Source organism: Podarcis melisellensis (assembly GCF_964234715.1).
Source record: "Podarcis melisellensis genome assembly, chromosome: 14".
Classification (NCBI taxonomy): domain Eukaryota; kingdom Metazoa; phylum Chordata; class Lepidosauria; order Squamata; family Lacertidae; genus Podarcis; species Podarcis melisellensis.
This window is the reverse complement of record NC_138546.1, coordinates 39776640-39799676: the sequence shown is the minus strand read 5'-3', so window position 1 is coordinate 39799676 and position 23037 is coordinate 39776640. Positions and strand designations below refer to the sequence as shown.

General features: G+C 44.0%; 1 protein-coding gene across 3 annotated transcripts in view; it reads right to left on the bottom strand.

The window, feature by feature from the left end:
- FBN1 (fibrillin 1) overlaps positions 1-23037 on the bottom strand; it is a 206176-nt gene that overhangs the window by 176574 nt on the left and 6565 nt on the right. For all 3 annotated transcript variants that reach the window (XM_081888327.1, XM_081888325.1, XM_081888326.1), the window contains 2 exons: positions 3075-3157; positions 526-624 (listed from right to left, as the gene is read on the bottom strand). In XM_081888327.1, the coding sequence (XP_081744453.1) occupies positions 526-624; positions 3075-3157 (182 nt within the window). The remainder of the gene's footprint in view (positions 1-525; positions 625-3074; positions 3158-23037) is intronic.

Below are 23037 nucleotides of genomic sequence, written 5' to 3'. Positions count from 1 at the left end.
ACTGACAAGGAAGGAAGGAAGGAAGAAAGGAAGGAAGGAAGGAAGGAAGGAAGGAAGGAAGGAAGGAAGGAAGGAAGGAAGGAAGGAAGGAAGGAAGGAAGGGCAATTAATACCAAATATCTAAATGCCAGGTCATTTAATTCCCACAAAAAGCCATCCTTGTCTGTCTTTCCTGGTGGTTTCCCGCAAGGGCATTCACACAAAAAGCAAGAAGGAAATATCTAGCAGCTCTTGTTTGTCTCCAAAATTTAGACTTCTGTTGCAAGCAGGACCAATTTTTCAAAAAGCATATAGCGTCTGGCGAGCCAAATGCAATTGCCAATACTTGTATAGTATTTGTTACTTTTTAAAAAATGGCCATAAGGAATGTCTGCAATAGCTAGAACCCAAGATTCCTTTAGTTGTGGTAAATGATTAATACTGAGTCAGTGTTTAGTTGTCTGAACTACCAAGTTACTTTCAAGTTAAAACACACCACACTGCCAATTCAAGAGCATAAGAATAATCTAGCCCTAGAAAACATACCTGACTTGGAGCCACAGGACGGGGCGATCTGGCCACTTGGACATGTGCACATGTTCGGTCTTGAGCAAAATCCATCTCCACAGGAATGTCTACAGATTGCTGTAAGGGAAGAGAGAAAAAACCCAAAAGGGGTATAAGCAGAAAAACAGATTTTAAGCAGGTTAGCATGCACTCTGATGGTTTTTAGGCACTAATGTTGAATGGTTTACAGCTACTTATTTGTCCTTAGGTGACTGAGGCTCCATACTACACCTTCAAAGTGCATACAAAGCAGAGATTTCCCCTCAGAGAATTCTGGGCACTGTAGTTTTTAAAATGTTGGTGGGAACTGTAACTTTGCTAGGGATAAACTACAGAGCCCAGACTTCTATGGGAAGGGCAGAGAAATGTGCCTTAATGGCATAGTGTGTGTATGCAGCTTGACATTCAATGGCTCTTCATTGGTCCTAGGGTCAATCCCCACATTACATTTCACATATCTGCAGTTCTGTACACTTGAGTAAAAAGAAAGGAGTGTTGTGCAGTGTTGAAATGGTCATGGTGGGGTTGTTTTTGTTCTAGACCCGAAATGCTAAACTAACTCTTGCATCCATTTTGAAAAGTTTTGCCATTTCCCCTTACCGCCATGTTTACAAGTGTCATCATATACAAAAGCATGGTCTGAAAACTATAAGCAGGATAATTAAGCCCTAGGAAGTTTGTATAGCTGAAATATACTCGGAGTCGAGTGTGAATTTCATGCTCTTTATTCAGCTCATAGTAGCAATGAATGAAACTTTCCCCAAAATGTCTAGCTATATATACATTATTTACACAATGGCCCCCGCGTGATTGGGTAATTCCGGGCTGCTCCTGGAGCTGGATTGGGTGGCTCCTGCAGACCAATCAGGCTGCTGCATTCTGGATCCTATTGTTCTAGGATTCAGCTCAGTACATAACAATAGTGGAACTTCAACTGTGTTTTATAAGAATGCCCTATAGAACAGTTGAACATGCCTTTTGGTTGTGCAATGGACAACTATATATTGTTGTGGTTGCTGGCTGATCGCTCCTTTATTACCTGGTTCAGCTAATTGGCTTTGACTGAGAAAAACATGGTCAGGTGTGCCCTTTTAATGAAATTCAAATACTCATCATTCCACTGAGGTGTTATTACAAGCCGGAGGATCTGTAGTATTAATGGTGAAGAAGGCACTTCTACAGAGGTGCTTGCCAGAGGATCAATCGGGGTGGGTGAACATGGCTAACCCCTTTGAGTGTTTGTGTTACCCTTTTCTGAACCTTTTCCAGCTCCTCAACATCCTCCTTGAGGTGCCACACCCAAGGGCTACACTGATAAAGCTAAGTTGCACTTGCAGTGGATTACCAGAAGGGAGAAGGTAAGGGATAAATGCCAATGTTGGGAAAGGCTGTGTTATGTTTAACACTTTCAGTGTGAGAGCCCTTGCATGAAGGATGGAAGTGTCAGGAATGGTGTGCCATGTTTGCCCACTCTTGACCGACCCACCAGTGAGCACTTCCTTACCCAAGCTCCTATCTAACCATTAATGCAACAGATTGTGTGGGTTGCAATAACACAGCAGAAGTATAACGCTGTGAAACAGCTCTGAAAAAATGTTTCTTGTAAAGCAGGGCAAATGGCTACATGTTGCATGTTTTTGTTGGATTGCAAAGAGTTCTTCTTCGCCTCCTACTTACGCTCCTATGTGTGTAGCTGCAATTGCCATGCCGAGGCTGTTTGACGCACCTTCCATATGACAACCAGCAGGAAACAGACTAGACCACAGACCAGGGGTGGGGAGCCTAAGGCCTGAGGGCCAAATACAGCCTCTTCCAGGCCTATCTTACCCTCAGGACTCTCTCCAGACCTGCTTTTACGTGGTTAGAATGTACCCTACTTTAGAAAGGTAGGAATCACATATAATTTGTTGTAACCCAACCTGGCACCTTAGGGTGGAGGGTAGGTGTTGTTTGTTAACAATGGCCTGTTACCTCGCCAACGTTTGCCTCTGGCCTCACCCAACACTAGCATGTGGCCCCCTGAGGTTCCTCATAAGCGTATGTGGCCCTCAGGCTGAAAAGGTTCCCCACCCCTGCCATAGAATGGAGAGGGGGGAAATGAAAGCATATGGGAATGGCACTGAAATGACAGGAAGGATTTAGCTATGCTTGGGGCAAAACAATAGCAAGCATTTTTTCTATTATGGACTCATTGTTAAAACCGTGTTTATGGAAGACAATCTTACTCGGCTATGAGTGATCGCCAAAGAAGAAGAAGAGGAGTAGTTTGGATTTGATATCCCGCCTTTCACTCCCTTTAAGGAGTCTCAAAGCGGCTAACATTCTCCTTTCCCTTCCTCCCCCACAGCAAACACTCTGTGAGGTGAGTGGGGCTGAGAGACTTCAGAGAAGTGTGACTGACCCAAGGTCACCCAGCAGCTGCAGGTGGAGGAGCAGGGACGCGAACCCGGTTCACCAGATTACGAGTCCACCGCTCTTAACCACTACACCACACTGGTATCTGAAATAAAGAGCAAAGAATGACTTACGGACTATGCACTGGTTTCCACCTGGTAATGTTTTCCATCCAGGACAACAGTAGGCATTGTAACGTGATCCACATACGTTGGGTCTACAAGATGGATACAAATGAGATTAGCTCTCTGACATTGCTGCGACAAGCATTAAGCATCCCTGCTAACAAATGGTAGGCTTAGAGGAAGGGCAAATGTGTTAGTAAGGCTACAGGTGCACCTCAAAAGCTGTCATATAATGTTCATGGTGATGTTTCACATGTTTTTACATCTGCCTGACAGCTTACCTTCCCTTCTCCTCCTGAATCACTTTGATGGAGGAGAGGCACCACTGAAGAGAGAGAAAACATGAGAGGGAAGGGAAGCAGTTTTTCAACAGGGACAAAACTCTTCCTCCTCCTGTTGTTGTTACACATGCATCCACCTCCACAGAAGCCACAGAGGGAATATCAGCTGACCCAAAAAAATCATATTCAATGTGCAGACCATTTTAATGGGTCCACCCACAGTCATTAGCTTAGATGGATTTTTTTTTAAAGGACAAATTATCATTATTAATTCCATTTATGAATCGCTTCCTATGAAGCATTGCAAAGCAATTTCAGGGCACAATTAAAACATACATAAAAATTGCATACATGAAAACCATACAGATACAATGCAGACCTTGGCTGAGGTAAAAAAAAAAAAATCTCCACTCAAAAGGCTTGTTGAAAGAGAAAAGGTCTTCAACAGGCATGGGAAGAAAATAGAGGTGGTGCCTGTCTCACAGGGAGCTCCCATGGGTAGGTGCCACCACACTAAAGGCCCTGTTCCTACATTGAGCAGAACAGACCTCCTGGTAAGATGATATTTTCAACATGCCCTCTCCTATGGAACACAGGGATCAGTTGGGTATTTTGTATGGGACTTTGAATACTAGTGCAGTCACCTTGAACTTAGTACAGTAGCTAATTGGCAGACAGTGCAATTATTTCAGAGATGGTGTAATATGACAGCAATATTCTGCCCCTAGGAGCAGCTGAACTGCCACTTTTTGCACCTGCTACAGTTTCTGCATCAGCCTGAAGAAAACTCCTACACAGAATGCAATCCAATTTGAGAGCTACCAGCACACAGAGGATAGTGGTCAAACTATCCTGGTCCAGAAATTGCCATATTGGCTCCCAATACTTTTCTAAGCACAATATTGGCTCCCAGTACTTTTCCAAGCACACATGTTGGTGCTGACCTTTAAAGCCCTAAATGGCATCAGCTCTGTATACCTGAAGGAGCATTTCCACCCCCGTTGTTCAGCCTGGACACTGAGGTCCCGCTCCAAGGGTTTTCTGGTGGTTCACTCACTGTGGGAAGTGAGGTTACAGTGAACCAGGCAAAGGGCCTTCTCGATAGTGGCACCCACCCTGTGGAACGCCCTCCCATCAGATGTCAAGGAACTATACAACCTTTAGAAGACATCTGAAGACAGCCCTGTATAGGGAAGTTTTTAATGTTTAATGTTTTGTTATGTTTTTATATATGCTGGAAGCCACCCAGGGTGGCTGGGGTACAAATATTTTTATTATTTGGGCCTCTACCTGACACAGACAGTTCCAAGAGCACCCCCATACTATGAATCTGTTCCTTCAGGGGGAGGATGATGCCATCCAAAGCAGGAAATTGACCAATTATCAGGATTTGGGGACTGCTCAACATCATGCCAGAATTTGACCCTCACCCAGCCAACAGGCACCAGCCCAGGGCTTCCAAGGCCTCTCCCAATTCAGATGTTACTGATAAATTATGAAACTTCATCCCAAATCTCCTGCTCCCAAGGGCTTAATGTAGATGGTTAAACAGCACTGGGGCCAGGACAGTATTCTGCAACACCCCACACAGCACAACTTCCAGGAGGCCAAGAGATAAATACCCAAAGCTTGTCTCTGAAACCGACTCTGGAGATAGGACCAAAACCACTGTAAGACACTGTCCCTGGACAATACAAAAGAACTCCATGGGATGGCTACTTGAACATTCAGTGGAGGTGGAGAAGTGGACCTTCTTTAAGGAGAACAATTTTATCAACAGATGTTAGCAACTACAACTGAATGGAACTTCCATGTGCAGAACTAGTATACCGCTGAATAAATTGTGGAAGATAATGGGGTGGGCGGCTGGCTGCCTCCACCAGTCTCAGTTGGCAAGTTTACCAAAGTCACATGACTATCCAGTTTTGGAAACAGAGGGCTAACCTAGATGGATCTTTGTTCTGAACCAGCCTGTCAAGAGTGTGATAGCCAAGATCCGTGGCTCAGTTGTAGAGCACCTGCCTTGCAAGCAGAAGGTCCAGTCCCCAATGGCATCTGCAGCTAGGGTTAGGAGAGATTCCTGAATGAAATCCTGGAGAGCCAAGGCCATTCAGTGTAGATAATATTGAACTAGATTGACCAGTTTGTCTGACTCAGTATAATGCAGCCTGAACCTAGCAAGAGCCACTCTTAGATTCTAGTGGCAGCATGCTGAATGAGTGAAGAGCATATTTCAATTCGGTCCATCTGTGCCCACCTTTCCTGCATCTACTGCATCCACCCTGATCACAGTTCAGAGGATCAGGGTGCTAGCCATAACATAGTCCATTGTGTTTCAACCACTATCCCTCAGAGCTACAGAGCTTTCTAAAGTTACCCCTCTTATCAGCGCCAAACACTTGCCAATAAGGTAAAGAAAAGGTTTTGTTCCCTTGTTCCCTGAGGAAACAAGATTTTATAAATACAGATAACAGCATTGGATGCTGGCTGCCGTGGAAGGAATGCAATTTGCAATGAACATGTGGTGCTGGTTTTACATAGAGGGGACCCACTGAACTTAGTGGGCAAGACAGACTTGAGCCCATTAATTTTAATGCGTTCAGAAGTTCTGTTGGTACAGAATGCTGCGTCGCTCTCACACCATCTCGTCCTGGATGCCAGTTTGTTTCCAGAAACAGTTTAAGGTGCTGCTTCTGAATTCAGTGCAAAACACCACTCACCAAAGCCACAAGAAGTGGTGGACTTGGGCTTCAGAATTTCAGTGGTGGCCTGTGCGATGCCAAAAATGGATGGCCTTCCATTGTTCGACATTGTTGTGGAGCCCTCTCAGCTCGGAATCCAGAGCAGGTGAACCAGTCAAGCTCCCCTAAACCCTCATCTGCCTTAAGGACCAGCTCCCAGAAACCTGCCCATCCCTGGAATCATTTGGACAAGCCATCTCTGTAGTAGCACTCAGACTGTGGAACTCCATGCCCCATGAGATTCATCCTGCCCGGTCTTTTTTGGCCTTTCACAGCCAAGTCAAGACAGTTTTTGTTTTATTAAGGCAAGCATTTGCCTTCTCCTTGCCATTTTCACAGCTTATTGTTTTGTTCTGCTGTAGTTTACCTTCATGAATGTATTATTATGTTAAAAGTGGAAAGGTGATAAATCACTGAGCTGTCTGGGCCTGTGATTAGGGCCAGTTCATCCCCCACTCAAAAGTTTTAGAGCAGTGTTTCCCAAACCTGGGTCTCCAGCTGTTTTCAGACTACAATTCCTATCACCCCTGACCACTGGTCTTGCTAGCTAGGGATGATGGGAGGTGTAGACCAAAAACAGCTGGAGACCCAAGTTTGGGAAACACTGGTTTCTAACAACTGGCCAACAGCTGCAGCATCAATTTTTTCCCATAAGGGAAGGGAAGGGAAGGGTACTGGTCCAATGGCTTTAGCAAGCCTCATTTTCCCATGGGTTGTGGTTGTTCTGCTCAGGAGGGGGGCAACTTCCCAGCAGCCTTTTACTATGTGGCCAGTCCTAAAACTCTGCCCATTATCATAATAATTATAATATTTTCTTCTCTCTTCTAGAGGACTGCTCCCCCCTACTGCCATTCGCTGGACCACTTATATGGCAGCTGTTTAACCCTACAGAACCTCGCAGAGCTACAACGGTCCAAATACTTTGTGATTTATGTGTTTTTGGCAGGGTGGGGAAGGATGACCAGGAAGCCCAAATGCCACTCTATGGTGCCAGCTAAAATGACATAAGGATAGCTCTGCTGGATCAGACCAAAGGCCCATCTAGTCAAGGATTCTGTTCTCACAGTAGCCAACCAGATGCTTATGAGAAGCCCAAAAGGACTACATGAGACTCAGCAACTGTTTATTGCCTTCTTTCTTTCTTTCTCTCTCTGTCTCTGAAGTGTTTGGGGTTACTCTCTCTGCTTTCTCCCTCCGCTGTTAGCCAACGCTTCTAGTTCTTCTCTGCACAAATTCCATTCAGAAAAACCAGGGAGCTGCAGAGGGCACAACTGTTGCAGAATCCACAACAAGTGAGAACAATGCCCAGCTGTCAACTCAGATAAGCTTGCCCCTGAAAGGCGAAGACAGGAAGGCCCTGCAAATGAACGCTGCCATGTCAAAACGCCACTGCCCCATCGTTAGGGTTTGATGATCACTACAACAGACTAGAGGGAAGAAAGGGCCTCGTGGGCAAAGGCGCTGCTTGAAGACAGCACGGAGCAGCCAAAGATCTCATTATCATTCTGTTTCATCAAGAGATAACAAGCCAGGAAAACGCATCCCTTGTTACTTTGCATCATCCTCTAGAAACCAGTCTGGTAGCAACTTCCACGCATCAAGTTGCCTGCCAGAGAATCCCTCGCCTCCCAGGGAGGGAACCCCTCTGGACTACAAAGGATTCTGGGACATGTTCTAGGACACAAACACTCACTCCGTCCATGTGGGACATTGCTGCGAGTCACCTCACATGTAGTGATAATGTGCAGAAAAACACACACAATACTCCCCAGTTTGTCTACTGTAGCAGGAAGGAACTGTGGTGGGCATGTTTATCTTGGAGTCCTCCAGAGGAGGAAAGCGATAAGCCTTAGGGAGGGCCCCAGGAGGATGAAAGAGGTAAAAAAAGGACCCCAATTAAGGGTCTGAGACTGGAGCAGGGGGTAGCAGTCTAGAGCATGGGTAGGCAAACTAAGGCCCGGGGGCTGGATCCGGCCCAACCACCTTCTAAATCCGGCCCACGGACAGTCCAGGAATCAGTGTGTTTTTACATGAGTAGAATGTGTCTTTTTATTTAAAATGCATCTCTGGGTTATTTGTGGGGGATAGGAATTCATTCATTATTTTTTTTTCAAAATATAGTCCGGCCCCACACAAGGTCTGAGAGACAGTGGACCGGCCCCCTGCTGAAAGCGTTTGCTGAACCCTGGTCTAGAGCAGTGTTTCCCAACCTTCAGTCTCCAGCTGTTTTCAGACTACAGTTCCCATCATCCCTGACCACTGGTCTTGCTAGCGAGGGGTGATGGGAGTTGTAGTCCAAAAACAGCTGGAGACCCAAGGTTGGGAAACATTGGTCTAGAGGATGGAGAGCTAACCAAGCGGGTTAGCGGAGTATTGTTCCACACAAGACACCTGTAGCCAGATGCCTCCTACTGCAGAGTCACCTCAGGTGCCTCCTGTCACTGAGGAGCCTCCCCCTTCTGTACAGGCCACTAACAGTAAATTGGATGCTGAGCTGGCTCCAACACCACCTCCATCTCCAAGGACATGGAGGCACCAGGAATGGTGTGAAGAAACCTTGCAGGCCCAACTCATTCAAAGGAGTGCCTGTTTACTTGCCCAGTCCTATGACCCTGGCCACTTGCTACGCTAAGAGCTGTGCCCACCCTGGTCTTCAAAAGGAAAGTGCAAGGGACATATCACTTGTTGGATCAATGTCTTAGCTTACTCTTAGCCATGGACCTATAACTCTTATACACCTGCTGAAATCTTGTAACCTGTGCCTTGCCTATGTAACTTAAAGTCTGTGCATTAAAGTCTTTAGCAGAAATAAAGCTGGGAGTTACAAGTTCTTCGTCCAGCCATGGACACAGGGAAGCCAATCTAGTATGAAAATGTATATTGTTACAAAAGACTAGGGATGGAAGGATCTGTCTACAGTGGTACCTCGAGTTACAAACTTAATTTGTTCCGGAGGTCCGTTCTTAAGCCGAAACCGTTCTTAACCTGAGGCGTGCTTTCGCTAATGGGGCCTCCCTCTGCCGCCGTGTCACCACTGGGCGATTTCCCTTATCAGCACTCTCCCCCCCCCCCTTTAAAAACAATATTTGTGTAGTTTGGTATCAAGTTCACCTTTTTGCAAGCAATCTTCCCCAGTATAATGCATTTGGTGTGTTATATTCACCAATGTATTAATTTTTACACACACTTTCCCCCTAATATATGCATTTTTGTTAACACTGGTAGGTGAACTGCATTGCAAAATTTGGGTAAGTGCAAATTTCAAATGATGGCTGTGTCTTGGTTCCCACATTGTTATGGACAGCGCAAATTTGGTAAGATTCCCCTTTAATAAATGGGAACTGAAATGAATGTGTTTCCCTATCCCCACTGCTAGGATTTCAGGGAACCCCAGAACACAGTTCGAAAGCTACAGCCTGGTTCAGCCATGCTTATCTGCAATACACAAAAACAAAAGGCAGCCCAAGAGATTAGAATAGCCATAAAAAGCCTCCTTGCAGCACAGGAAGTGCTGAATTAGACTGTCCCGCAACTGCCCCTGCAATGACCCTTCCTAACCAAGCAGAAACCCAATTCTGGGCAAGAGACACTCTGCCAATCTATCAGCTCCCTAAGGAGCAACAACGCTGATCACCAGCAGGGCTACAAACACTGCCCGAGGCAAAAGCATTCCATCAGAAGTTCTGGCACTTGCTGGCTGAGGCTGGCAAAAGTGTGGGAGTTGAATAAATTAAGGCTGGGAGGCTAGACAGAGTGGGAAGTGCAAGTCTGAGAACTCAGCAGAGAGAGGAGTTAGCTGATAGATGCAGAAAGGATACAGTGAAAGTGGTTTGTCATAGAGTATGCAAGAAGGTGGCGGCTGTAGGGGGATCTAAAAGGGTATACATACACAGAAACACAAATGCGCATTTGGAATATTTAAGAGGAAATCGCTGCTAACTGGGAACTCTAAGATTACGAAACAACACATCCCCCCCTCCCCACTCTGCCAGCAGCCCCTGGCCAGCTTCCACTCTTCAAATAATCACAGTTTTGAAACAACTCAAACATCTAACTGGCTGTTAGCTGCAGCGACTCGGCTGCTTTCTTTAAACCAGGCAAATGGCCATGAATTTATTTCTAAGAACTAAAGAAAAAGGAAGAGCTCGCCCTTTGCCTGGAATCTGACTTGGAAGACCTCTCCAGTTACCTGCTTGATGCAGGCACACACAGGAGCATACAGACCACCTCATATTGAGTCAGACCATTGGTTCCATCTTGCTCTTAGGGTCATAGGTTTGAGTCCCACCTTGGGCAAAAGAGTCCAGCATTGCAGGGGGCTGGACTAGACAGCTCTCATGGTCCCTCCCAGCTTGATATGATACGATTTATTGTCATTGTCCCACACAGAACAACGAAATAGAAAAAATCTACACCAGGCATTCAAAAACCAACAAGCCTGCTATCCCAGCCTGGTTAACCCCCTAAAAACTCTGATACCCCATAATTAAATACAATATACTCCCACAGAGACTACCTTACACTGCATTTAAAACCAAAATCGTATTTGTATAGAAGCTGTTCTATGAAAACTCAAGGCTACAAAAGTCAAAATTCAAAAAATAGTGGGTCATACCACCTTTCCTGCCATGACACCCAGTCCAAAGTGGGTTTTGCAAGTTTAATGCATGGGGTTTCCATACTCATTCAAAGGTAGAGTTAAGGTGGATCAACAGAATGCAATAGCTTCAGACAGCAGATCCCAGAGGAGAAAAATTCCCTGCTTCCATAGAATCTTTGTTTGCCTAGCACTGACTGGCAATGGTTCTCCGCTGCTTCAGACGGGAGATGCTTGGATTGAACCTGAGACTTTCATAGAATTAGAGTTGGAAGGGGTCCCAAGGGTCATCTAGTCTAACCCCCTGCCATGCAGGAATCTCAGCTAAAGCATCCATGACATGGCAAAGCAAATGAATCACCACTGAGCTATAACCCTTACATTTCTGTGCCATTAAAGAGAGAGAGCAGGAACAGGTTTTAAAAGTGTCTAAGTATAGCACTGCATTCGCTGTATTATAGGAACATAGTAAGCTGCCTTATACTGGATCAGATCATAGGTCCATCTTGCTCTATATTGAATACTCGGACTGGCAGCAACTCTCCAGGGTTTCAGGCAGGAGGCTCTCCCAGCCCTACCTGGAGATAACAGGGACTGAACTCTTAGGACTTTCTGCATGCAAGGCAGATGTTCTACCACTGAGCAACGTCCCTTCCCATTATCACAGTCAGCACTGCAACAATAGCCTTGTGGAATACAGAGCTCTGATGCAAACACAGGAGTTTCTGGTAAAGCACAATTTCCCCCACTCTCTAGAAAGTCAGGAAAAGTTCCATATGCACTTTTATTGCATTGGTGGTGTTGACCCCAAAACTATAGCAAACAGCAAAACCGTTTCAACACACACAAGTTATTCCAGGCCAAGATGTGAGAGTTGGCATGTACACAGTGATGAACTTTTCTTGCTTACATTTAAGTAAAAGCAAACTGTACATTTAATCAAAACAAATTGTCTCCTTTTAATCTTGTTTCTGCGAATTACAACTGTAAAACCAGCTTTTTTATATATAATTACGGTAATTGCACTTGATTATGGGATGAAATTTGGCTCTCACATCACTATGACATAGAGTAATGATATTCTGGAGGGTTTGAGAACCACTTTTTATAGACAACATTACATAAGATAAAAACAACTTATATGGTTCTCTGGACAAGCAAACTAAACCAAGTGCCCACCCAGAGTTAAACAAATGTTTATCTTATAAAGGAGGTGGTGATTGCTCCTACGACTCCTAAACCTGGTCCTTTGAACACACACACACACACACACAACACCAAAGTGTATATTTCCCCTATGGTTTATCACTTCCCTTTCTCTGTTACTCCTTTGCCTATGCAAATTTGGCTTGAAATTTCTGTAACATGCTTCATTCCAACTTTTGTAATGTTATTGTGCTTGTTGTAATGTAGGAGAGGTGGAATAAACAGACTCCAATTAGTTAGTTAGTTAGTTAGTTAGTTAAACATTACAGAAAATTCATTTTAACATATTGGCCCAGTATACACTTAAGGCTTAACCACAGAATTATGACTGGCAGTACAGTGGTACCTCGGGTTAAGTACTTAATTCGTTCCGGAGGTCCGTACTTAACCTGAAACTGTTCTTAACCTGAAGCACCACTTTAGCTAATGGGGCCTCCAGCTGCCGCCGCGCCGCCGGAGCACAATTTCTGTTCTCATCCTGAAGCAAAGTTCTTAACCCGAGGTACTATTTCCGGATTAACGGAGTCTGTAACCTGAAGCGTATGTAACCCGAGGTACCACTGTAACTGTAGTTTGTTGCCTTTATTCTGTTAAGATCGCAAACATGCAATGAAAACCATAGTTTAGCATGTCAAGCAAAGGTTGTGCTCACAGAGGATGAATATAAGGAGGCCCAGAGAGAAGGTAGAGGGACAGGGAAATTGCCTTAGCCATGGTTTGCTTTGTTCAGATGTAACACTTAATGCAAACCATGATTTGCAAACCCATTTACATAAAGGGGAGGAATTTAGACAGGTACATTCTGTGCAAAACACCCAAGGTTCAATTCCTGCCAACTCCATTCTAAAGGTTGGGAAACTGGTGAGACACTGGAGAGCTGTTGCCTTAAGAGAACATAAGAGCTGTTGCCTTAAGCGAGTGTGAGGAAAGCTTCCCATCCAAAGCAAAACATTAAGATACATCAGAGAATCTATAATGAAGAGAGGGGCCATCAATATGCATTGGAATGTGAAGGGAAAGTCAGTCAGACATGAACCTCCATCAAACATTTTAAAAAACGCATGCTGGAAAGAAATTGCATGTGTTTATAGCCACTTTGGGAGAATTCTGTACACAAGAAGCTGGCGAAACGCAAGCTGATTTAAGCAGAGCCGGGTGTTAAGTTACACCAAATGCAAACCCTGTTCAGGAGCGAGGTTACTGCCAGCTGAGCTGCCCCAAATCTGTCAGAGAGGAAATAAGCCTTTGAAATAGTGCTTGACTTACCATACCCCTTTTTGCCAGGTCTCATGACTAAGCTGAACAGGGTTAGGATCCAGCTTAAGTTTCCCCTGCCTCTGCCACACCTCAGTTAGCATCAGCTGAGCCCTGGCTGAAGCAGGAAATGGAAGTTACACCAGATTATCTTCAGCTGAGCCAGGATCATCACTCAACCCACCTGAGCTTGAAATGGCCCAACTCAGTTGAAGATAATCTACACGCTTTGGTTGCCATACATTCAGAATTTCCAGGACATAACTGTCCGGAAATCGCTGCAACTTCTGGGAAAATCTGGACGTATGGCAACCCGTTTGGCAGTGTTGTTTTTGACACCCCTACTGCACTCTAAATTGCTCATCCCTGTGAATCTTGCAATACGTTTAACCCCTCACCTCACTGTTATTTGTTGAATTTATTGTGATATTGTTGAGCTATCATTCTGAAATGGAACCATTAAACATGTCTGATTAGACATGTCGCTAGATTTTGGCGATTTTATGTATTTCAGCACCTGAAAGTATATAAGTAAATAAAATAATAGCAAGGTGTTATGTACTACATTACGTTATTTGAAACAGTGTTCCCTAATCTTACGCTTTTGTGCAAGAGGCCTAGGGGAAGGGCTTTTTTCCTGCTATGAAAGTGAGCCGGAAAACATTTCAGATAAAATAAATAAAATAGAAAGTTCAAATCATGGACACCGATCTGCCTGTAACAGTATGACGAGGCATTTCTGGTGGGCATTAATATTGTTCTACAAGTCATTAGCAAGGTCATTTTTGGAACCCTTTGCCTAGTTTCCATGAGTTGCGTTCCGTACAGATTAATTCAAATAAGCAATGACACAAGAAGTGCAGAAAATACAAGCTGTTGAGAGAATTTCTAGCCTGTCCTATTGAAATACACACAGGTGTTGGGCAGGCCAGAACAACAGGATTCCAACAGCCTTGTTCATTTCAATGGATCTCAAAGTAGATTGTGTCTGTTAGCAGTGTTGATTCAGCTTTCTTCAGTTACACAGTGCAAGTGAATGGTGAGCCTGAGCCAATAATATAATGGTCCTTCTATTTGACAGTCAGAAGCAAATGGCCATCCCATAACCATTGCTGCCTTCCTTCTCCCTTGTCCTCACTCACCCCCTCTCTGTTCCTCCTGTGCCCTTAATCCCTCCTTATTTACCTTTTTGCTCCATTAATAACAAACAGGCCCAAGAAGTAACACTCAAGCCCTTGACTAAGAATATATTTATTTCAGCATCCTGCCTTAATTCAGCAGGAGGAGAGAGGGGAAAAAAATAAGAAGCAGAACAGCTTTGCAGATGGACTGGGGATTCTGCAGCTGTGAGGCCTGGATAAAAGTCAGGAATTCAAAATGACATGCAGCAACGCCAAACACTTTACTGACCTCAGTTTCGATCACACTGAGAATGGCCAAATACGGTAACTGATCTTACTCAACACAGGGGGACCTCTGCAAAATATTACAGAAGCTTCCCAACATTGCTGGAATGGGAAGATTTCGTACAATCTGACAGAGGGGTGCCATTCTCACTTTAAGTGGGAAAGAAACAACACAATTCCTAGGGGCGAGTTCCTTTGTTATTCCATGCGCCAATACAACAATCGGTTCCATGTCTGACACTATGCCACTGTGAGAAGGAAATGCTGGACTAGATGTGCCTTTCATCTGATCTGACAGGGCTTTTCTGAGCAGCTTTTGATGACTAAATCTTGGACTATCCTAGGCTTACCATGCCATCTTCCAATAAGTGAAGAATTTCCTCATCAAGAGATTAAATAGAAGGTACCTCATTTTCCCAGACAAAGGCTGGATCTAGACACATCAAAAAAGCGCTTCCAGAAAACCTCATAAGAGGGAAATCACGTTGGCGACAGGCAGGACTCCACAGTGCCATCTGGTGTCACACGCATATAAAATGAATTTTCTTTACTAACGTTGCTGAATCCAGGGATCCTTATGATCTTTGCAAAACATATCCCTATATGAACCTGCCCCAGATGATAAGATCCTTAAGTGAGCACTTTCTCTTGGTTGCATCAACATCAGAAGCACAGTCAGTGGTGACACAAGGAAGAGCCTTTTTGGTGGCTGCTCCCATATTGTGGGATTCCCTCCCAAGAGAGGTTAGATCAGCTCCCTCTTTCCTACCCTTCTGCAGGCAAACTAAAACCATCCTGTTTAGACAGGCCTTTGGAAATCAAGGTGCAGACAATGCTGATCACTGACAACGCTACCAGGGCAAACTGTTTTAACCGGTGGTTCTAAATACGTTTTGATGTATTTTAACTATTGGTTTTAACTAGTTTATGTTTATTAGTTTGTATTTAGGAATTACGCTTTTAAACCATAAAATCCCAGCTTGGGAGAAAGGTGGGATACAAATAAATTAAATAAATAATAACAAAAACAATAAAGTGAGGGGTATAATCCTCTGCAGTGTTGGATGTCCATGTTGGATGTACACAGCAAGCAGCCTTATACCAGGAATCTTCCACAAGCAAAACATGTGTTCTACTGAACTATGCCCCTCCATGCTCATCTTCCAAATCAGTTTCTACAGATTAAATGCACATAATTTTTAAGCAAGCACTTCACACTCACTAAGGTAAATTATATGCAGTTGAGACTTTCCTTGAAGATTGGGCCTCATTTATAGATCAGGTATGGTGAGGGGAGAGCCCTTGGCCCCCCTGGAGCTGTTAAAGTATGTCCTATGAGCCCCAAGAAGAATGGTCAGTAACCATGGATGGTGAGAGTTGTGGTTCAACAACATCTGGAGGGCCAAAGGTTACTCACATCCATTACAGACGACTGGAAAGAAATAAGTGGATATATAGCGGCATGCATTAGCAGAATGGAACTTGTCTTTCCACTACAGCTCCCTACACCTTCAAAATCAGATCCTCATAGTTGTGGAGACCCTTCAAAGATGATTTAGGGGGCCACAGGAGGAGGAGGAGAGGAAATGAAAGTGTCGCTGTGCCAGGTGAACTCCACTGGTACTGCTTGGGTACAACCCATAGATTTATTTTTTTTATACACACACAATAAATGCAACTATTGACTATTATATAACCACCAGTTAGACAATATCTCTGACAAATTTGTGACAGTTGAAGGATGAAAATGCTTGTGTTGCTCTTCTATCTCTCCTTTCTGTTTTCATTTGTCATTTATGTCCATTAATAGTACCTGCTGACGCTGAGAATAGGTTTAGTAAGAGTAAGCCACACTCAGTGGGCTATATGTATTGGTAGACATAACATTCCCTCAAACACTTACAAGGAAGTAAGTCCCACTGAATGCAGTTGGATTACTTCCAAGTAAGCATGCATAGGATTGTGCCACTTTTTTTATTTTAATGGGCTGTGTTCCAAGCTCCCGAAGGAATCACCTCCCCTACCACTTAGCTATGTATGTGCGCTCTCGCTCTCTCTATATGTATTTCTAGTGAACCCAGATAGCTATAAAGCATAGAGCTTTTATTGGCTTTGATGTGGAAGCAGATGACCAAACTCTGTAGCTCCACTACACGAAATAGACATAATAGTGGCCAGATTTAGCTTGACAGAACACTGCTTCCTAGCTGCACCCACAAAGATGCTCAAAGTGAGACGTATGCAACACAAACAAGCAGCAAGTCACAATTTGTACTAAGTGAAGACAAGGGTTAAAAGAAACATGTTGCTGAAGGGCCTGCTGCCAAGGACAGAACAAAAAGATCCTGATTCATAAATAGTGGTTTCGAATGTTGCTCAATGACAGCAATCGTAAAATCGAGGCAGGCTAGAAAGGCAGTGTTGCAAAAATCAAAACTGTATTGTATTGCACTAAGCCTCACTGGAGAAAATAGGACATAGCCATCCTTCTTGGTCTGCTAGTACAAGAGCCCTTGCGCTAAGGGATGTCAGAGTTTAAAGGCTGAACAACAAAGGAATCCAATGCCACCTGCACTAGCAGAAGCTTCTTGTGAAACATCTGTAAAAGTACAGTACTTGTTTCCCCTTGTGCAACAACATTCTGCCAGCACAACAAGTGCTGACTTTACCTCAAGAGCATTGGATGAAGGTACGTTTTTGGTTGAAATTGCTTTTAGGTGTTTTTGATTTGTATGTTTGGCTCTGTTTTAGAATGCTTTTCCTTTGTTTTTGTTTTTAAATTGTAGACTGTTTGCCACCTGGGCTCCTTTGGGGAGGAAAGGCAGGATATACATACAATAAATAAATAAAATTTAACTTGGCACTACATGAGATGCAACCCAATGGTCCCAGGACATGGGCTTGAAGGAACATGATGCAATTACCCTGCAAAAGCTAAGTACCGGTATGTCTGGGTGTGGTCAGGACCGGAATGCGAGACGGTATGGAACCTTGCCCCTGAAGTATCATGAGGATTTTATCTAAAACAAGGAAAGGAAGTTTGAGCCTCCAGAAATGGAACAATGGAGAGAGCCTTCTTGGTGGCTGCTCCCAGACTTTGGAACTCCCTTCCTGAAAAAGCTAGACTGGCTCACTCTTTCTTGTCCTTGCACTGGCCACTGAAGACTGTTATATTTCAACAGGCATTTGGGTACTGGCTGTTTTTAAGTAGCGCTGTGCTGTTTTATCTTTATTTTAATAGATCTGTTTTTATATTGTTTTAATTATTGTTTATATCATTATAGTTAAATATAATTATATAGTTAAAAAGTGCTGTAGTTAAACTATGACCTTTTATATGTTTTTAGCCTTCTGTATTTTACCTGTGTTGTTTTAATTTGTGTAAGCCACTTTAAGTCCTAATCTGGGGAAAAGGCACGATATAAATCAATATAATAAAAATAAATACTTGACCTTGACCCCAGGATCTCTGATCCTATACAATTGCCTCAGTAAGACCCAGGGCTGGCAAACAGCATACTACAAAATGCACATAATATAAAAACCCAGTTATCCAAACATTCTAGTTATCCAAACACAGTATGAACCCCTAGCAAATATGTGACTATTTGATTATCCATAAGGCAATTTCAAGGAGTCGACATTTATTTCTTTTTCTGCTAGATTTTTTGAGCTGATGTTCTCTTGAATTCTTGTTTTCCTTTTGCCTGCTGGAAGCACATGTCATAAAAGGCAGGCTACTTCCTGATAAGATGCCCACTGACAACACGCAGGAGTCACTTTAGAAAGTGCACCTTTCTGGCATTCATCTGACTTCACATGTTGCTCCCAGTTTCAAAGGCATCTTGCCATCTAACTCTGCCTGGGTACATAGCATGGCACTGTCAGCAATGAAAACAGCCAGCCAGGTGTGCCAGCCAGAAGCTGAACGAAAGAGCATTTGAGGTTTTTCCCGCCTAAACCAATATTTACCAGTATGGTAAGTCTGATTTTCTCAAGCAGGCTTTTAGTGGTAAATATTGGTTGGAAACGAAAAAACCCATAAGCCTTAATTATAAACTGGGATATTAGAGTTACCACTGAGATATTTGAGAGACTAGCCCTTTACAAATCAAGTGGGATTTGAACCACAGAAGGGAGAGGAGTTTGCATTTCAAATTGCATTTCTGGAGAGAAAAGCGGGATAAGTATGAATTTTAGAAGCGTAATATGAATGCTATTTTCTTAATTTGCATTTTTGATTAACCTTAATTGCAAATCATAGGAAAGGTAAGAAGCTACGAAGGGAATTGAAGAACAGCCTGTCACCGCTGGATGAGACTCGCCTCTGACTTCAGAAATTTCACAACACACTCCAAGTCTTTTTTGGCAGACATGGGGATAGTAAATTTGTGTAATTACTTACTCACTCACTCACACACAATTCCTGAAATGCTGAATACGCCATCAAAATCCAGGCTTTATCTAGAGTTGGAGGCAGCTGAGGAAGACTTAAAAGCTCCTTCCTCCACAACCAGACTGGAAAAGTTAACAGGCTAGCACAAGAGGGACAGGTTAGTCTGTTCCTCCTCCTCCGGTCTGCTGATAGAAGGCAATTCTTTTAGTCCAAATGAAATAACATGACCTACAAGACTTTTAGCAGGCTAGTAAGAAATCCTCAAAGCAAGTAACATCTGTGGGGTCATTCACAAGCCAGGATTAGAATGATGAACCAGAAAGATACACATTCAAGTTCACGCCATGAAGCACACTGGGTGATCCTCACAGGGTTGTTGTGAGGATAAAATGGAGGAGGGGAATGATGTACTTCCTATGCCTTGAGCTTCATGGTGTAAAAATGGAATAGAAATAAAAACAAAGTCAGGAGTTCTAATTTTACTGCATCACATTTCATGATATTAGCCCCCTTATTCCAAATATCCTGCAAGATAATTCAGTAGGCAACACATGTGTAATGGTTCTAGGGGTTGCTCGTGTGTAAGTTGCCGCCACTCCTGGCTAGGTTGCCTGGTTGAACCCTTTCTGTCTGGACAGCCTTTCACCCGTGGCTGTCTCAATCGCTGGCAGAATCTGTCAGTGGGCGTTTCTTGAACTTCTTCCAGCAAAGAAGTTCTTTGACGCCAAGTCTCCTCCTACTCTCCCGGCGCGGAAGTCTTATGCGCAGGGAGGGTGTGGGCAGCGGAGGACCCGTGCTCTCCCCGCTGGTCTCCGGCGAGGAGTCCTGGAGCCTCCTCTCCGATTCCCCCATCTGCCCCCCTTCTCCACTGGTGTTACGCTGATTTCCTTCCCCAGCAGATGGGCTGCCTCTCTCCCTACTGGGACCCTCTCTGGCATCTCTCTGGAGCCTTCCCTCCGCCTCTGGTTCCGATGGCAGTTCCCTGACAACATGGAAGGAAATATTAAATCAAAAAATAAATTTGGAATCTAGCCCATTTGCTGCAAGAATCTTCCTTATCTAACCATGACTATGCACATCAGTGATGAAGAACCTATGGCCCTTCAAATCCTATTGGGACTACAGCTCCCATCAGCACCTGCCAGCACGGCCAATAGTCATGGTAATGATTGGGAGATGTAGTCCAGCAACAACCTGCCTCACATGGTCAAGAGATTCAAACAACATCACCTCTACACATTCTACAGTACACTTCTATGAAATACTGCAATCCAGTCAGCACTGCAAATCATCAGGAAGCAACAAACCTGCTATTCTTGCCACAATTATATTAGGATAATCAATAATGAGAACAAGCTGAGATCTCCACAACGGTTCCAGCGTGATGTTGTTATACAGTGGTACCTCGGGTTACATACGCTTCAGGTTACAGACTCCGCTAACCCAGAAATATTACCTCAGGTTAAGAACTTTGCTTCAGGATGAGAACAGAAATTGTGCAGTGGCGGCGCGGCGGCAGCAGGAGGCCCCATTAGCTAAAATGGTGCTTCAGGTTAAGAACAGTTTCAGGTTAAGAACGGACCTGTGGAATGAATTAAGTACGTAACCAGAGGTACCACTGTACTCACATATCTCCTCCCCATCTTCCTTTCACACATAGGTGCCAACCCCCTGGGGCCCTGGGCACCCACAGAATTCCCCATGAAGGGGCTGGGCGGGCACCCACAAATTTTGGTGCAAGGGCCATGCATGCTGACCCACGGCTGCAGGGCGAAGCTGGCACTCTTGCATACAGAGCTAAACCCTGTATCCGGATGGTTTTTTAGCCCATACCATCTAGAAGACCCTGCTTCAAAGCAGGGCTTTAAATGCTGGGTCATGAGATCTCAACATTCAAATGAAGACCAGTTCAATAATTCTGCACTACACATAGCAAGGTGGTTTAAAAAACCTGACCAAATTTGACACAGTTTTTTAAAAAAACAGCACAAACAACAATCGTGAGATATAAACTCTTTTATTCTTCTGAAATGTTTCAAGAAGCTCTTTCTGTTCATATGTTTGAGAGTCAAGTCAGAAAACGTTCTAAAAACAGATGGAGTCTACTTCCCCCCCAATCCACCCGCTGCTCTTTCTATCCAAACTACAGTTACATGAAAACAAAAGTCTACCCGCATCTGCTAATGATTTATACTGTAATTCTTAGGTCTCGGAATATATTTGTACTTTGGAGAAGAATGGACTGGGAGGTTGGGGGGCTGTATGCATTTTCTTGCAAAATCTGAGGATACAAAGTCAAAATATTTTTTAAAGACCCACTTATTTCAGTGGGGAGGGGAGATTAAGTGCACTCTCAAAACTGCCCTCCCCACCGCCCTTTGAAAAGTGTAGGGCATTAGATATGATGGGTTTGGCCAAATTGTACCCTGTGCTTTCTCATCTTGTTTTAGCCTTGATTTATGCAACACATCCTCACTGTATCTGTAACTGCTAATATTGTTCATTTGTGATATTTCTCACCGGTTTCAATATTAGATTATGGCAACAAGCTCTATGTGAGATTCCCTTGTACTTGGTCGAGAAAGTGGTGTTTGAGCAGAATTCAGCAGCAGCAGAGTTGTTGACAGGAGTCAGGCACACCAAATCCCTGTTTACACGGGGTGCCAATTTGTTAGCAGGTCAAATTCAAAGTGTTAGAATTAGTATATAAAGCCCTTAACAGCTTGGGACCAGTTTACCTAAAGGATCACCGCACCCCATATTTGACAACTCAACCATTTTGGTTGGCAGAACTGCAGTGGCGTAGCATGGGTTGTCAGCACCCGGGGCAAGGCAAGTAATTTGCACCCCCTAACCCGTGGATTTGCGCCCCCTAACCCTAACCCCCAGATGTTGCGCCCGGTGCGGCCGGCCCCCCCTGCACCCCCCACGCTACGCCACTGCAGAACTGGCATTTCTAAAAGCACCACATAATGTTCTCTCTACACTCATAAGGACCCAATATTTAGTGTAGCCAGCTTCTACATTCTGGATCTCTCTCCACACACACACACGCCCAATGGTCAATAGGCAGGTGTATTCTCTGCATTCTTTCCAGCACCCAATAAAAACTTTTCCATTTGAGGAACCCTACTCAAGCCATAGGGATGCGGGTGATGCTGTGGTCTAAACCACAGAGCCTAGGGCTTGCTGATCAGAAGGCCGGCAGTTTGAATCCCCGCGACAGAGTGAGCTCCCTTTGCTCGGTCCCTGCTCCTGCCCACCTAGCAGTTCAAAAGCACGTCAAAGTGCAAGTAGATAAATAGCTACCGCTCTGGCGGGAAGGTAAACGGCGCTTCCAGTCACTGCTCTGGTTTGCCCGAAGCGGCTTAGTCATGCTGGCCACATGACCCGGAAGCTGTCTGCAGACAAACACCAGCTCCCTCGGCCTATAGAGTGAGATGAGCACCGCAACCCCAGAGTCGTCCGTGACTGGAGCTAATTGTCAGGGGTACCTTTACCTTTTACTCAAGACATACAAAGGTTGATGTGGATTTTAATCTGTAATTTTGTGTTATAATGTGTACCTTTACTGGTTGATTTTATTCATTTTGCTTTTCCATGAACTTTTTTTTTTTAACATTGATTAAACAGTTGCTTCTACTTTAAAAGACAGGTGAAGTAGAATAAAGCAATCCCAAAATATTATTAAATATAACTGGGCAGTCAGTTTCAACTAAAATCATTACAAATTTCCTCCAGCTTTGTTCAGTCAGATAAGATAATCTCTAGTAAGTATTTAGGGCTTCTGTTAAGATTGTGGAAATTTTAATGATATCATCTAATACTGTTAAGTAGCTCCCGCCAAGGAGGTTACTAAGTTGAAATGTATTTCAAAGTTAGTATTCCAAGCCCAGTTAAAAAGTAGTAATGGCTATCTTAGCTTCATTAATTTAAACAGGTTTACTCAGAGTAGGATTAGCACTGAATACAGCTCAATGTCTAATGCAGAAAACACAGTCAGTTAACAATGGCTACGTTCTGCCTCACTGTCAGAGACATTATGCCCCTGAATACCTGTTGCTATAAACTGCAGGTGGGCAGTTGTGCTA